This window comes from Oncorhynchus masou, chromosome 17, assembly GCF_036934945.1.
Source record: "Oncorhynchus masou masou isolate Uvic2021 chromosome 17, UVic_Omas_1.1, whole genome shotgun sequence".
Classification (NCBI taxonomy): Eukaryota; Metazoa; Chordata; class Actinopteri; order Salmoniformes; family Salmonidae; genus Oncorhynchus; species Oncorhynchus masou.
Window position 1 is genome coordinate 3,204,161 of NC_088228.1, and position 17,399 is coordinate 3,221,559.

A 17,399-nucleotide genomic window follows, 5' to 3' on the forward strand; every position below is an offset into this window, starting at 1 on the left:
AAGCAGTAATAAAGCAGTAATAAAGCAGTAATAAAGCAGTAATAAAACACTAATAAAGTAGTAATAAAGCAGTAATAAAACACTAATAAAGCAGTAATAAAGCAGTAATAAAGCAGTAATAAAGCAGCAGTAATAAAGCAGCAGTAATAAAGCAGTAATAAAGCAGCAGTATTAAAGCAGTAATAAAGCAGCTGTAATAAAGCAGTAGTAATAAAGCAGTAATAAAGCAGTAATAAAACAGCAATAAAGCAGCAGTAATAAAGCAGTAATAAAGCAGTAATAAAGCAGCAGTAATAAAGCAGCAGTAATAAAGCAGTAATAAAGCAGCAGTAATAAAGCAGCAGTAATAAAGCAGTAGTAATAAAGCAGTAATAAAGCAGTAATAAAGCAGCAGTAATAAAGCAGCAGTAATAAAGCAGTAATAAAGCAGCAGTAATAAAACAGCAATAAAGCAGCAGTAATAAAACAGTAATAAAACATCAGTAATAAGGCAGCAATAATAAAGCAGTAATAATGCAGCAGTAATAAAGCAGCAGCAATAAAGCAGCAGTAATAAAGCAGTAATAAAGCAGCAGTATTAAAGCAGTAATAAAGCAGCAGTAATAAAGCAGCAGTAATAAAGCAGCAGTAATAAAGCAGTAATAAACAGTAATAAAGCAGCAGTAATAAAGCAGCAATAAAGCAGCAATAAAGCAGCAGTAATAAAGCAGTAATAAAGCAGTAATAAAGCAGCAGTAAGAAAGCAGTAAGAAAGCAGTAATAAAGCAGCAGTAATAAAGCAGCAGTAATAAAGCAGTAATAAAGCAGCAGTAATAAAGCAGCAGTAATAAAGCAGTAATAAAGCAGTAATAAAGCAGTAATAAAGCAGCAGTAATAAAGCAGCAGTAATAAAGCAGTAATAAAGCAGCAGTAATAAAGCAGCAATAAAGCAGCAGTAATAAAGCAGTAATAAAGCAGTAATAAATCAGCAGTATTAAAGCAGTAATAAAGCAGCAGTAATAAAGCAGCAGTAATAAAGCAGCAGTAATAAAGCAGTAATAACACAGCAGTAATAAAACAGTAATAAAGCAGTAATAAAGCAGCAGTCATAAAGCAGTCATAAAGCAGCCATAATAAAACAGTAATAAAGCAGCAGTAATAAAGCAGCAGTAATAAAGCAGTAATAAAACAGTAATATGGCAGTAATAAAGCAGCAGTAATAAAGCAGTAATAAAGCAGTAATAAAGCAGCAGTAATAAAACAGTTATAAAGCAGTAATAAAGCAGCAGTCATAAAGCAGTCATAAAGCAGCCGTAATAAAACAGTAATAAAGCAGCAGTAATAAAGCAGCAGTAATAAAGCAGTAATAAAACAGTAATATGGCAGTAATAAAGCAGCAGTAATAAAGCAGCAGTAATAAAGCTACAGTAATAAAGCAGCAATAAAGCAGTAATAAAGCAGTAATAAAGCAGCAGTAATAAAGCAGCAGTAATAAAGCAGCAGCAATAAAGCAGTAATAAAGCAGCAGCAATAAAGCAGTAATAAAGCAGAAATAATAAAGCAGCAGTAATAAAGCAGTAATAAAGCAGCACTAATAAAACAGTAATAAAGCAGCAGTAATAAAGCAGCAGTAATAAAGCAGCAGTCATAAAGCAGCAGTCATAAAGCAGTAATAAAGCAGCAGTATTAAAGCAGCAGTAATAAAGCAGTAATAAAGCAGCAGTATTAAAGCAGCAGTAATAAAGCAGTAATAAAGCAGTAATTTAGCAGCAGTAATAAAGGAGCAGCAATAAAGCAGTAATAAAGCAGCAGTAATAAAGCAGCAGTAAAAGGCAGTATTAATAAAGCAGCAGTAATAAAGCAGTATTAATAAAGCAGTAATAAAGCAGCAGTAAAAAAGCAGTATTAATAAAGCAGTGATAAAGCAGCAGTAATAAAGCAGCAGTAATAAAGCAGCAGTAATAAAGCAGCAGTAATAAAACAGCAGTAATAAAGCAGCAGTAATAAAGCAGCAGTGATAAAGCAGCAGTAATGAAACAGCAGTAATAAAGCAGCAGTAATAAAGCAGCAGTAATAAAACAGTAATAAAACAGTAATAAAGCAGCAGTAATAAAGCAGCAGTAATAAAGCAGCAGTAATAAAACAGTAATAAAACAGTAATAAAGCAGCAGTAATAAAGCAGCAGTAATAAAGCAGCAGTAATAAAACAGTAATAAAACAGTAATAAAGCAGCAGTAATAAAGCAGCAGTAATAAAACAGCAGTAATAAAGCAGTAATAAAGCAGCAGTAATAAAGCAGTAATAAAGCAGCAGTAATAAAGCAGCAGTAATAAAGCAGTAATAAAGCAGCAGTAATAAAGCAGTAATAAAGCAGCAGTATTAAAGCAGCAGTAATAAAGCAGCAGTAATAAAACAGTAATAAAACAGTAATAAAGCAGCAGTAATAAAGCAGCAGTAATAAAACAGTAATAAAACAGTAATAAAGCAGCAGTAATAAAGCAGCAGTAATAAAAACAGCAGTAATAAAGCAGTAATAAAGCAGCAGTAATAAAGCAGTAATAAAGCAGCAGTAATCAAGCAGCAGTAATAAAGCAGTAATAAAGCAGCAGTAATAAAGCAGCAGTATTAAAGCAGCAGTAATAAAGCAGCAGTATTAAAGCAGCAGTAATAAAGCAGCAGTAATAAAGCAGCATTAATAAAGCAGCAGTAATAAAACAGTAATAAAACAGTAATAAAGCAGCAGTAATAAAGCAGCAGTAATAAAACAGTAATAAACCAGCAGTAATAAAGCAGCAGTAATAAAGCAGCAGTAATAAAGCAGTAATAATGCAGCAGTAATAAAGCAGTAATAAAGCAGCAGTAATAAAGCAGCAGTAATAAAGCAGCAGTAATAAAGTCCCCATCATCAAGGACCCTCCACATTCCATCACCAAGGACCCTCCACAACAAGGACCCCACATCCCATCACCAAGGACCCTCCACAACAAGGACCCCACATCCCATCACCAAGGACCCTCCACAACCAGGACCCCACATCCCATCACCAAGGACCCTCCACAACAAGGACCCCACATCCCATCACCAAGGACCCTCCACAACAAGGACCCCACATCCCATCACCAAGGACCCTCCACAACAAGGACCCCACATCCCATCACCAAGGACCCTCCACAACAAGGACCCCACATCCCATCACCAAGGACCCTCCACAACAAGGACCCCACATCCCATCACCAAGGACCCTCCACAACAAGGACCCCACATCCCATCACCAAGGACCCTCCACAACAAGGACCCCACACCCCATCACCAAGGACCCTCCACAACAAGGACCCCACATCCCATCACCAAGGACCCTCCACACCAAGGACCCCACATCCCATCACCAAGGACCCCACATCCCATCATCAAGGACCCTCCACAACAAGGACCCCACATCCCATCACCAAGGACCCTCCACAACAAGGACCCCACATCCCATCACCAAGGACCCTCCACAACAAGGACCCCACATCCCATCACCAAGGACCCCACATCCCATCACCAAGGACTCCACATCCCATCACCAAGGACTCCACATCCCATCACCAAGGACCCCACACATCCCATCACCATGGACCACTCCCCATCAACATGGACCACTCCCCATCATCATGGACCACTCCCCATCATCATGGACCACTCCCCATCAACATGGACCACTCCCCATCAACATGGACCACTCCCCATCAACATGGACCACTCCCCATCATCATGGACCACTCCCCATCATCATGGACCACTCCCCATCATCATGGACCACTCCCCATCAACATGGACCACTCCCCGTCATCATGGGACCACTCGCCGTCATCATGGACCACTCCCCGTCATCATGGACCACTCCCCTTCATCATGGACCACTCCCCTTCATCAATGGAATGTATCATGGGCCAATTGTGACTGACTGATTTACAAATGATATTGAGTAGTTATTTATGATGCAAGGGGATTTCTTGATCAGTCTCAACTGCATTGTCGAACTCACCCCTTTACTCTCTAACCCTGTCACTTTCTGCAGATACGACCTGTCATCGCTGAGGATCCTGGGAACTGTAGGCGAGCCCATCAACCCGGAGGCGTGGCATTGGTACTATGAGGTTGTTGGTCAGAAGAGATGTCCCGTCGTGGACACCTTCTGGCAGACTGAGACCGTGAGTGTGTGAGTGTGTCTGTGACTGTGTGTGTTTCTGTGTGTGTGTGTGTGTGTTTCTGTGTGAGTGTGTCTGTGACTGTGTGTGTGTGTGACTGCGTTTGTGTGTGTGTGTTTCTGTGTGAGTGTGTGTGTGTCTGTGACGGTGTGTGTGTGTGACTGTGTGTGTGTGTGTGACCAAGGACCCCACACATCCCATCACCAAGGACCCCACATCCCATCACCAAGGATCCCACACATCCCATCACTAAGGACCCCACATCCCATCACCAAGGTCCCCACATCTCATCACCAAGGACTCCACATCCCATCACCAAGGACCCCACATCTCATCACCAAGGACTCCACATCCCATCACCAAGGACCCCACATCCCATCACATAGGACCCCACATCCCATCACCAAGGACCCCACATCCCAATACCAAGGACCCCACATCCCAATACCAAGGACCCCACATCCCATCACCAAGGACTCCACATCCCATCACCAAGGACCCCACATCTCATCACCAAGGACCCCACATCCCATCACCAAGGACCCCACATCCCATCACCAAGGACTCCCCACATCTCATCACCAAGGACTCCCCACATCCCATCACCAAGGACCCCCACATCCCCCCCAGCCACGAGCTGTTCACTCCCTTACCATCGGGTAGACGGTATCGGAGCATGAGGTCTGATACCAACAGGTTCAGAGACAGTTTCTATCTACAAGCCATCAGACTGTATCAGAGCATGAGGTCTGATACCAACAGGCTCAGAGACAGTTTCTATCTACAAGCCATCAGACTGTATCAGAGCATGAGGTCTGATACCAACAGGCTCAGAGACAGTTTCTATCTACAAGCCATCAGACTGTATCAGAGCATGAGGTCTGATACCAACAGGCTCAGAGACAGTTTTTGTCTACAAGCCATCAGACTGCTGAACACTTGAACTGGACTGATAACCTGCTCTGATTCTGCTCAATGTATACACTTGTCCCCCCATCTCCCTTCCACAAAACACATGTAAATGCTGGACTACAAATGCTGCCTTCCTGTATTGTATTGATGCTAAAATGTTTATTATATTATATTACCATTAACTTTCTTTTCCAATTCTTATATTGTATTATTTCTTATTGTGGTTGTATTGTTGAGAAGGAGCCTGCAAGTAACCATTTAGTTGGACAGTGTATACCATGTGTATCTAGTACATACGACCCATAGTGGAAGTCTCTGCCAATTTGGATTTCGCTGTTCATTTTGGTACTCAGGTAAGTCACCTGGTTGTGTTTGTCATATTGCAGTCATGATGTGTTGTTGTCTTCCAGGGTGGACACGTTCTGACGCCACTTCCTGCTGCTACTCCTCTGAAACCTGGATCAGCTGTAAGGCCCTAAAGGAATATTTTGCGTTAAGATTTACAACTCATTTCATGTGTTGGTTGTGATCTGTAATAAGGAGATGTTTGTTCCACGGAAAGGCTGTGTTGTTATTGAAAAGCGTGTAGTATTTAATGAAAACCTTCACCGGGGTAATGATGAACACCCCCATCTGTTTATCTAATCTCTGGGTCTGTCTGATGTTCCAGACCTTTCCTTTCTTCGGAGTGGATCCCACCATACTGAATGAGCATGGAGAGGAACTGGAGGGAGAGGCAGAGGGCTATCTGGTCAGTAATATAACACTATACTATCTGGTCAGTATTATAACACTATACTATCTGGTCAGTATTATAACACTATACTATCTGGTCAGTAACACTATACTATCTGGTCAGTAATATAACACTATACTATCTGGTCAGTAACACTATACTATCTGGTCAGTAACACTATACTATCTGGTCAGTATTATAACACTATACTATCTGGTCAGTAACACTATACTATCTGGTCAGTAACACTATACTATCTGGTCAGTATTATAACACTATACTATCTGGTCAGTATTATAACACTATACTATCTGGTCAGTAACACTATACTATCTGGTCAGTATTATAACACTATACTATCTGGTCAGTATTATAACACTATACTATCTGGTCAGTATTATAACACTATACTATCTGGTCAGTATTATAACACTATACTATCTGGTCAGTATTATAACACTATACTATCTGGTCAGTATTATAACACTATACTATCTGGTCAGTAACACTATACTATCTGGTCAGTATTATAACACTATACTATCTGGTCAGTAACACTATACTATCTGGTCAGTAACACTATACTATCTGGTCAGTATTATAACACTATACTATCTGGTCAGTATTATAACACTATACTATCTGGTCAGTAATATAACACTATACTATCTGGTCAGTATTATAACACTATACTATCTGGTCAGTAACACTATACTATCTGGTCAGTATTATAACACTATACTATCTGGTCAGTATTATAACACTATACTATCTGGTCAGTAACACTATACTATCTGGTCAGTAACACTATACTATCTGGTCAGTATTATAACACTATACTATCTGGTCAGTATTATAACACTATACTATCTGGTCAGTAATATAACACTATACTATCTGGTCAGTAATATAACACTATACTATCTGGTCAGTATTATAACACTATACTATCTGGTCAGTAACACTATACTATCTGGTCAGTAATATAACACTATACTATCTGGTCAGTAACACTATACTATCTGGTCAGTATTATAACACTATACTATCTGGTCAGTATTATAACACTATACTATCTGGTCAGTAATATAACACTATACTATCTGGTCAGTAACACTATACTATCTGGTCAGTATTATAACACTATACTATCTGGTCAGTATTATAACACTATACTATCTGGTCAGTAACACTATACTATCTGGTCAGTAACACTATACTATCTGGTCAGTAACACTATACTATCTGGTCAGTAACACTATACTATCTGGTCAGTATTATAACACTATACTATCTGGTCAGTAATATAACACTATACTATCTGGTCAGTAACACTATACTATCTGGTCAGTATTATAACACTATACTATCTGGTCAGTAATATAACACTATACTATCTGGTCAGTAATATAACACTATACTATCTGGTCAGTAATATAACACTATACTATCTGGTCAGTAATATAACACTATACTATCTGGTCAGTATTATAACACTATACTATCTGGTCAGTAATATAACACTATACTATCTGGTCAGTAATATAACACTATACTATCTGGTCAGTATTATAACACTATACTATCTGGTCAGTAACACTATACTATCTGGTCAGTATTATAACACTATACTATCTGGTCAGTAACACTATACTATCTGGTCAGTATTATAACACTATACTATCTGGTCAGTAACACTATACTATCTGGTCAGTAATATACTATCTGGTCAGTAATATAACACTATACTATCTGGTCAGTAACACTATACTATCTGGTCAGTAATATAACACTATACTATCTGGTCAGTAATATAACACTATACTATCTGGTCAGTAACACTATACTATCTGGTCAGTATTATAACACTATACTATCTGGTCAGTATTATAACACTATACTATCTGGTCAGTAATATAACACTATACTATCTGGTCAGTAATATAACACTATACTATCTGGTCAGTAACACTATACTATCTGGTCAGTAATATAACACTATACTATCTGGTCAGTATTATAACACTATACTATCTGGTCAGTAATATAACACTATACTATCTGGTCAGTAACACTATGCTATCTGGTCAGTAATATAACACTATACTATCTGGTCAGTATTATAACACTATACTATCTGGTCAGTATTATAACACTATACTATCTGGTCAGTAACACTATACTATCTGGTCAGTAATATAACACTATACTATCTGGTCAGTAACACTATACTATCTGGTCAGTATTATAACACTATACTATCTGGTCAGTAACACTATACTATCTGGTCAGTAATATAACACTATACTATCTGGTCAGTAACACTATACTATCTGGTCAGTATTATAACACTATACTATCTGGTCAGTATTATAACACTATACTATCTGGTCAGTAATATAACACTATACTATCTGGTCAGTAATATAACACTATACTATCTGGTCAGTAACACTATACTATCTGGTCAGTAACACTATACTATCTGGTCAGTATTATAACACTATACTATCTGGTCAGTAATATAACACTATACTATCTGGTCAGTAATATAACACTATACTATCTGGTCAGTAATATAACACTATACTATCTGGTCAGTATTATAACACTATACTATCTGGTCAGTATTATAACACTATACTATCTGGTCAGTATTATAACACTATACTATCTGGTCAGTAACACTATACTATCTGGTCAGTATTATAACACTATACTATCTGGTCAGTATTATAACACTATACTATCTGGTCAGTATTATAACACTATACTATCTGGTCAGTAACACTATACTATCTGGTCAGTAATATAACACTATACTATCTGGTCAGTATTATAACACTATACTATCTGGTCAGTAACACTATACTATCTGGTCAGTAATATAACACTATACTATCTGGTCAGTATTATAACACTATACTATCTGGTCAGTAATATAACACTATACTATCTGGTCAGTAACACTATACTATCTGGTCAGTAACACTATACTATCTGGTCAGTATTATAACACTATACTATCTGGTCAGTATCATAACACTATACTATCTGGTCAGTAACACTATACTATCTGGTCAGTATTATAACACTATACTATCTGGTCAGTAACACTATACTATCTGGTCAGTAATATAACACTATACTATCTGGTCAGTATTATAACACTATACTATCTGGTCAGTAATATAACACTATACTATCTGGTCAGTAACACTATACTATCTGGTCAGTAACACTATACTATCTGGTCAGTAATATAACACTATACTATCTGGTCAGTATTATAACACTATACTATCTGGTCAGTAATATAACACTATACTATCTGGTCAGTAACACTATACTATCTGGTCAGTAACACTATACTATCTGGTCAGTAACACTATACTATCTGGTCAGTATTATAACACTATACTATCTGGTCAGTAACACTATACTATCTGGTCAGTATTATAACACTATACTATCTGGTCAGTATTATAACACTATACTATCTGGTCAGTATTATAACACTATACTATCTGGTCAGTATTATAACACTATACTATCTGGTCAGTAATATAACACTATACTATCTGGTCAGTAATATAACACTATACTATCTGGTCAGTATTATAACACTATACTATCTGGTCAGTAACACTATACTATCTGGTCAGTATTATAACACTATACTATCTGGTCAGTAACACTATACTATCTGGTCAGTAATATAACACTATACTATCTGGTCAGTATTATAACACTATACTATCTGGTCAGTATTATAACACTATACTATCTGGTCAGTATTATAACACTATACTATCTGGTCAGTAATATAACACTATACTATCTGGTCAGTAATATAACACTATACTATCTGGTCAGTAACACTATACTATCTGGTCAGTAACACTATACTATCTGGTCAGTATTATAACACTATACTATCTGGTCAGTATTATAACACTATACTATCTGGTCAGTAACACTATACTATCTGGTCAGTATTATAACACTATACTATCTGGTCAGTAATATAACACTATACTATCTGGTCAGTAACACTATACTATCTGGTCAGTATTATAACACTATACTATCTGGTCAGTAACACTATACTATCTGGTCAGTATTATAACACTATACTATCTGGTCAGTAATATAACACTATACTATCTGGTCAGTATTATAACACTATACTATCTGGTCAGTAATATAACACTATACTATCTGGTCAGTAATATAACACTATACTATCTGGTCAGTAATATAACACTATACTATCTGGTCAGTATTATAACACTATACTATCTGGTCAGTATTATAACACTATACTATCTGGTCAGTATTATAACACTATACTATCTGGTCAGTAACACTATACTATCTGGTCAGTATTATAACACTATACTATCTGGTCAGTATTATAACACTATACTATCTGGTCAGTATTATAACACTATACTATCTGGTCAGTAACACTATACTATCTGGTCAGTATTATAACACTATACTATCTGGTCAGTATTATAACACTATACTATCTGGTCAGTATTATAACACTATACTATCTGGTCAGTATTATAACACTATACTATCTGGTCAGTAATATAACACTATACTATCTGGTCAGTAACACTATACTATCTGGTCAGTATTATAACACTATACTATCTGGTCAGTAACACTATACTATCTGGTCAGTATTATAACACTATACTATCTGGTCAGTATTATAACACTATACTATCTGGTCAGTAATATAACACTATACTATCTGGTCAGTAATATAACACTATACTATCTGGTCAGTAACACTATACTATCTGGTCAGTAACACTATACTATCTGGTCAGTAATATAACACTATACTATCTGGTCAGTAATATAACACTATACTATCTGGTCAGTAATATAACACTATACTATCTGGTCAGTAATATAACACTATACTATCTGGTCAGTAACACTATACTATCTGGTCAGTAACACTATACTATCTGGTCAGTATATAACTATACTATCTGTAATATAACACTATACTATCTGGTCAGTAATATAACACTATACTATCTGGTCAGTAATATAACACTATACTATCTGGTCAGTAACACTATACTACCTGGTCAGTATTATAACACTATACTATCTGGTCAGTAATATAACACTATACTATCTGGTCAGTATTATAACACTATACTATCTGGTCAGTATTATAACACTATACTATCTGGTCAGTAACACTATACTATCTGGTCAGTAACACTATACTATCTGGTCAGTAACACTATACTATCTGGTCAGTAACACTATACTATCTGGTCAGTAACACTATACTATCTGGTCAGTAACACTATACTATCTGGTCAGTATTATAACACTATACTATCTGGTCAGTATTATAACACTATACTATCTGGTCAGTAATATAACACTATACTATCTGGTCAGTAACACTATACTATCTGGTCAGTATTATAACACTATACTATCTGGTCAGTAACACTATACTATCTGGTCAGTATTATAACACTATGCTATCTGGTCAGTAATATAACACTATACTATCTGGTCAGTATTATAACACTATACTATCTGGTCAGTAATATAACACTATACTATCTGGTCAGTAATATAACACTATACTATCTGGTCAGTAACACTATACTATCTGGTCAGTATTATAACACTATACTATCTGGTCAGTATTATAACACTATACTATCTGGTCAGTAACACTATACTATCTGGTCAGTATTATAACACTATACTATCTGGTCAGTAATATAACACTATACTATCTGGTCAGTAATATAACACTATACTATCTGGTCAGTAACACTATACTATCTGGTCAGTATTATAACACTATACTATCTGGTCAGTAACACTATACTATCTGGTCAGTATTATAACACTATACTATCTGGTCAGTAATATAACACTATACTATCTGGTCAGTATTATAACACTATACTATCTGGTCAGTAATATAACACTATACTATCTGGTCAGTAACACTATACTATCTGGTCAGTAACACTATACTATCTGGTCAGTAACACTATACTATCTGGTCAGTAATATAACACTATACTATCTGGTCAGTAACACTATACTATCTGGTCAGTATTATAACACTATACTATCTGGTCAGTATTATAACACTATACTATCTGGTCAGTAACACTATACTATCTGGTCAGTATTATAACACTATACTATCTGGTCAGTATTATAACACTATACTATCTGGTCAGTAACACTATACTATCTGGTCAGTAATATAACACTATACTATCTGGTCAGTAACACTATACTATCTGGTCAGTATTATAACACTATACTATCTGGTCAGTAACACTATACTATCTGGTCAGTATTATAACACTATACTATCTGGTCAGTATTATAACACTATACTATCTGGTCAGTATCATAACACTATACTATCTGGTCAGTATTATAACACTATACTATCTGGTCAGTATTATAACACTATACTATCTGGTCAGTAATATAACACTATACTATCTGGTCAGTAACACTATACTATCTGGTCAGTAACACTATACTATCTGGTCAGTATTATAACACTATACTATCTGGTCAGTAACACTATACTATCTGGTCAGTATTATAACACTATACTATCTGGTCAGTAACACTATACTATCTGGTCAGTATTATAACACTATACTATCTGGTCAGTATTATAACACTATACTACCTGGTCAGTAATATAACACTATACTATCTGGTCAGTATTATAACACTATACTATCTGGTCAGTAACACTATACTATCTGGTCAGTATTATAACACTATACTACCTGGTCAGTAATATAACACTATACTATCTGGTCAGTATTATAACACTATACTATCTGGTCAGTAACACTATACTATCTGGTCAGTATTATAACACTATACTATCTGGTCAGTAACAGTTTATCAGCATACAGTCTATGATACAACCCAGTCAAGTACAAGGTTAATACAATTTAGATGTTTTTTAAATACTCTCTCGCTGTCTTTAATTCATGTGTTTCCTATAGGCTTTTTACTGAAATATTTATAAACTGAGAGCAATCGGTGTCATGTGTTTCCTTATCTACAGGTAGTAATATTACCGTAATATGTCTAAACTAAGAGCCATGGTCTGTAATGTTGTTGCAGGTATTTCATTTTGTACAGGTAGTAATATTACCGTAATATGTCTAAACTTAGTGCCATGGTCTGTAATAGATGCGGTACGGAGGTCAATGATTCGCTGACAGTGGAGGATAGAAGTATGCCGAATTGGCGCACATTCAACAAATGAGAGCTAATAAAGTGGATATTCATCAAATCCGTCATGATCAATGTGGCCCACAATGTGGTTTGCTAAAATCAGATTTGGATATATTTGGCCTACAATGTAATTTACTAAAATCAGATTTGGATATATTTGGCCCACAATGTGGTTTACTAAAATCAGATTTGGATATATTTGGCCCACAATGTGGTTTACTAAAATCAGATTTGGATATATTTGGCCCACAATGTGGTTTACTAAAATCAGATTTGGATATATTTGGCCAATAATGTGGTTTACTAAAATCAGATTTGGATATATTTGGCCCACATTGTGGTTTACTAAAATCAAATTTGGATATATTTGGCCCACAATGTGGTTTACTAAAATCAGATTTGGATATATTTGGCCCACAATGTGGTTTACTAAAATCAGATTTCGATATATTTGGCCCACAATGTGGTTTACTAAAATTAGATTTGGATATATTTGGCCCACAATGTGGTTTACTAAAATCAGATTTGGATATATTTGGCACACAATGTGGTTTACTAAAATCAGATTTGTATGTGGTTGCAGGTATTCCGGCAGCCCTGGCCTGGTATCATGCGCACCGTGTACGGAAACCAGGAACGCTTTGAGAACACATACTTCAAGAAATTCCCAGGTTTTTACGTGACCGGAGATGGTAAGACATTCAACCCTTTTTTTTGTTACAACATTCTGTGATTGATTCATTTTTGATTACATTAGATGAATCATATTCAAAGACAACCACAATTACATTGTGATAGCGACCATTGTAAATAAGAATTTGTTCTTCACTGACTTGCCTAGTTAAATAAAGGTTAAATAGTAAAAAAAAATGTTTTTACTTAATGCTAACGTGGTACTTAATTAATTCATTATACACTGGGTGGTTTGGAATTCCCATCCTGTTAGACCATATCCTGTTTGATCCTATCCTGTTAGATCCCATCCTGTTAGATCCTGTCCTGTTAGATCCTATCCTATTAGATCCCATCCTGTTAGATCCTGTTAGATCCTGTTAGATCCTATCCTGTTAGATCCTATCCTATTAGATCCCATCCTGTTAGATCCTATCCTGTTAGATCCTGTTAGATCCTATCCTATTAGATCCCATCCTGTTAGATCCTGTCCTGTTAGATCCTATCCTGTTAGATCCTGTCCTGTTAGATCCCATCCTGTTAGATCCTGTCCTGTTAGATCCTATCCTATTAGATCCCATCCTGTTAGATCCTGTCCTGTTAGATCCTATCCTGTTAGATCCTGTCCTGTTAGATCCCATCCTGTTAGATCCTGTCCTGTTAGATCCTGTCCTGTTAGATCCTGTCCTGTTAGATCCTGTCCTGTTAGATCCCATCCTGTTAGATCCTGTCCTGTTAGATCCTGTCCTGTTAGATCCTGTCCTGTTAGATCCTGTTAGATCCTGTCCTGTTAGATCCTGTTAGATCCTGTCCTGCTAGATCCTGTCCTGCTAGACCATATCCTGTTAGATCCTATCCTGTTAGATCCTGTCCTGTTAGATCAGATCCTGTTAGATCCTGTCCTGTTAGATCCTGTTAGATCCTGTCCTGTTAGATCCTGTCCTGTTAGATCCTGTTAGATCCTGTCCTGTTAGATCCTGTCCTGTTAGATCCTGTTAGATCCTGTCCTGTTAGATCCTGTCCTGTTAGATACTGTCCTGTTAGATACTGTCCTGTTAGATCCTATCCTGTTAGATCCTGGTAGATCCTGTTAGATCCTATCCTGTTAGATCCTGGTAGATCCTGTTAGATCCTATCCTGTTATATCCTGGTAGATCCTGTTAGATCCTATCTTGTTAGATCCTGGTAGATCCTGTTAGATCCTATCCTGTTAGATCCCATCCTGTTAGATCCTGGTAGATCCTATCATGTTAGACCCTGTTAGATCCTATTAGATCCTGTTAGATCCTGTTAGATCCTGGTAGGTCCTATCATGTTAGACCCTGTTAGATCCTATTAGATCCTGTCCTGCTAGATCCTGTCCTGCTAGACCATATCCTGTTAGATCCTATCCTGTTAGATCCTGTCCTGTTAGATCAGATCCTGTTAGATCCTGTCCTGTTAGATCCTGTTAGATCCTGTCCTGTTAGATCCTGTCCTGTTAGATCCTGTTAGATCCTGTCCTGTTAGATCCTGTCCTGTTAGATCCTGTTAGATCCTATCCTGTTTGATCCTATCCCTTTTGATCCTATCCTATTAGATCCCATCCTGTTAGATCCTATCCTGTTAGATCCTGTTAGATCCTATCCTATTAGATCCTATCCTATAAGATCCTATCCTGTTAGACCATATCCTGTTAGATCCAGTCCTGTTAGATCCTGTCCTGTTAGATCCCATCCTGTTAGATCCTATCCTGTTAGATCCTATCCTGTTAGATCCTGGTAGATCCTGTTAGATCCTATCCTGTTAGATCCTGGTAGATCCTATCATGTTAGACCCTGTTAGATCCTATTAGATCCTGTTAGATCCTGTTAGATCCTATCCTGTTTGATCCTATCCCTTTTGATCCTATCCTATTAGATCCCATCCTGTTAGATCCTATCCTGTTAGATCCTGTTAGATCCTATCCTATTAGATCCTATCCTATAAGATCCTATCCTGTTAGACCATATCCTGTTAGATCCAGTCCTGTTAGATCCTGTCCTGTTAGATCCCATCCTGTTAGATCCTATCCTGTTAGATCCTATCCTGTTAGATCCTGGTAGATCCTGTTAGATCCTATCCTGTTAGATCCTGGTAGATCCTGTTAGATCATATCCTGTTAGATCCCATCCTGTTAGATCCTGGTAGATCCTATCATGTTAGACCCTGTTAGATCCTGTTAGATCCTGTTAGATCCTGTTAGATCCTATCCTATTAGATCCTATCCTATTAGATCCCATCCTGTTAGATCCCATCCTGTTAGATCCAGTCCTGTTAGATCCTGTTAGATCCTGTCCTGTTAGATCCCATCCTGTTAGATCCTATTAGATCCTGTCCTGTTAGATCCTATTAGATCCTGTCCTGTTAGATCCTGTCCTGTTAGATCCTGTCCTGTTAGATCCAGTCCTGTTAGATCCTGTTAGATCCTGTCCTGTTAGATCCCATCCTGTTAGATCCTATTAGATCCTGTCCTGTCAGATCCTGTTAGATCCTGTCCTGTTAGATCCTGTCCTGTTTGATCCTGTTCTGTTAGATCCTGTCCTGTTAGATCCTGTCCTGTTAGATCCTGGTAGATCCTGTTAGATCCTATCCTGTTAGATCCTGGTAGATCCTGTTAGATCCTATCCTGTTAGATCCTGGTAGATCCTGTTAGATCCTATCCTGTTATATCCTGGTAGATCCTGTTAGATCCTATCTTGTTAGATCCTGGTAGATCCTGTTAGATCCTATCCTGTTAGATCCCATCCTGTTAGATCCTGGTAGATCCTATCATGTTAGACCCTGTTAGATCCTATTAGATCCTGTTAGATCCTGTTAGATCCTGTTAGATCCTATCATGTTAGACCCTGTTAGATCCTATTAGATCCTGTTAGATCCTGTTAGATCCTATCCTGTTTGATCCTATCCCTTTTGATCCTATCCTATTAGATCCCATCCTGTTAGATCCTATCCTGTTAGATCCTGTTAGATCCTATCCTATTAGATCCTATCCTATAAGATCCTATCCTGTTAGACCATATCCTGTTAGATCCAGTCCTGTTAGATCCTGTCCTGTTAGATCCTGTCCTGTTAGATCCCATCCTGTTAGATCCTATCCTGTTAGATCCTATCCTGTTAGATCCTGGTAGATCCTGTTAGATCCTATCCTGTTAGATCCTGGTAGATCCTGTTAGATCATATCCTGTTAGATCCCATCCTGTTAGATCCTGGTAGATCCTATCATGTTAGACCCTGTTAGATCCTGTTAGATCCTGTTAGATCCTGTTAGATCCCATCCTATTAGATCCTATCCTATTAGATCCCATCCTGTTAGATCCCATCTTGTTAGATCCAGTCCTGTTAGATCCTGTTAGATCCTGTCCTGTTAGATCCCATCCTGTTAGATCCTATTAGATCCTGTCCTGTTAGATCCTATTAGATCCTGTCCTGTTAGATCCTGTCCTGTTAGATCCTGTCCTGTTAGATCCAGTCCTGTTAGATCCTGTTAGATCCTGTCCTGTTAGATCCCATCCTGTTAGATCCTATTAGATCTTGTCCTGTCAGATCCTGTTAGATCCTGTCCTGTTTGATCCTGTTCTGTTAGATCCTGTCCTGTTAGATCCTGT

The 17,399-nt window shown here is 37.2% G+C and overlaps 1 protein-coding gene across 1 annotated transcript in view; it reads left to right on the forward strand.

Annotated features, from left to right (window-relative positions):
• The window catches only part of LOC135558331 (acetyl-coenzyme A synthetase, cytoplasmic-like), a 52,628-nt gene that overhangs the window by 28,754 nt on the left and 6,475 nt on the right, over positions 1 to 17,399 (forward strand). Inside the window, exons 11-14 of the mRNA XM_064992070.1 lie at positions 4,040 to 4,172; positions 5,492 to 5,548; positions 5,752 to 5,832; positions 13,685 to 13,793. Of these exons, the coding sequence (XP_064848142.1) occupies positions 4,040 to 4,172; positions 5,492 to 5,548; positions 5,752 to 5,832; positions 13,685 to 13,793 (380 nt within the window). The remainder of the gene's footprint in view (positions 1 to 4,039; positions 4,173 to 5,491; positions 5,549 to 5,751; positions 5,833 to 13,684; positions 13,794 to 17,399) is intronic.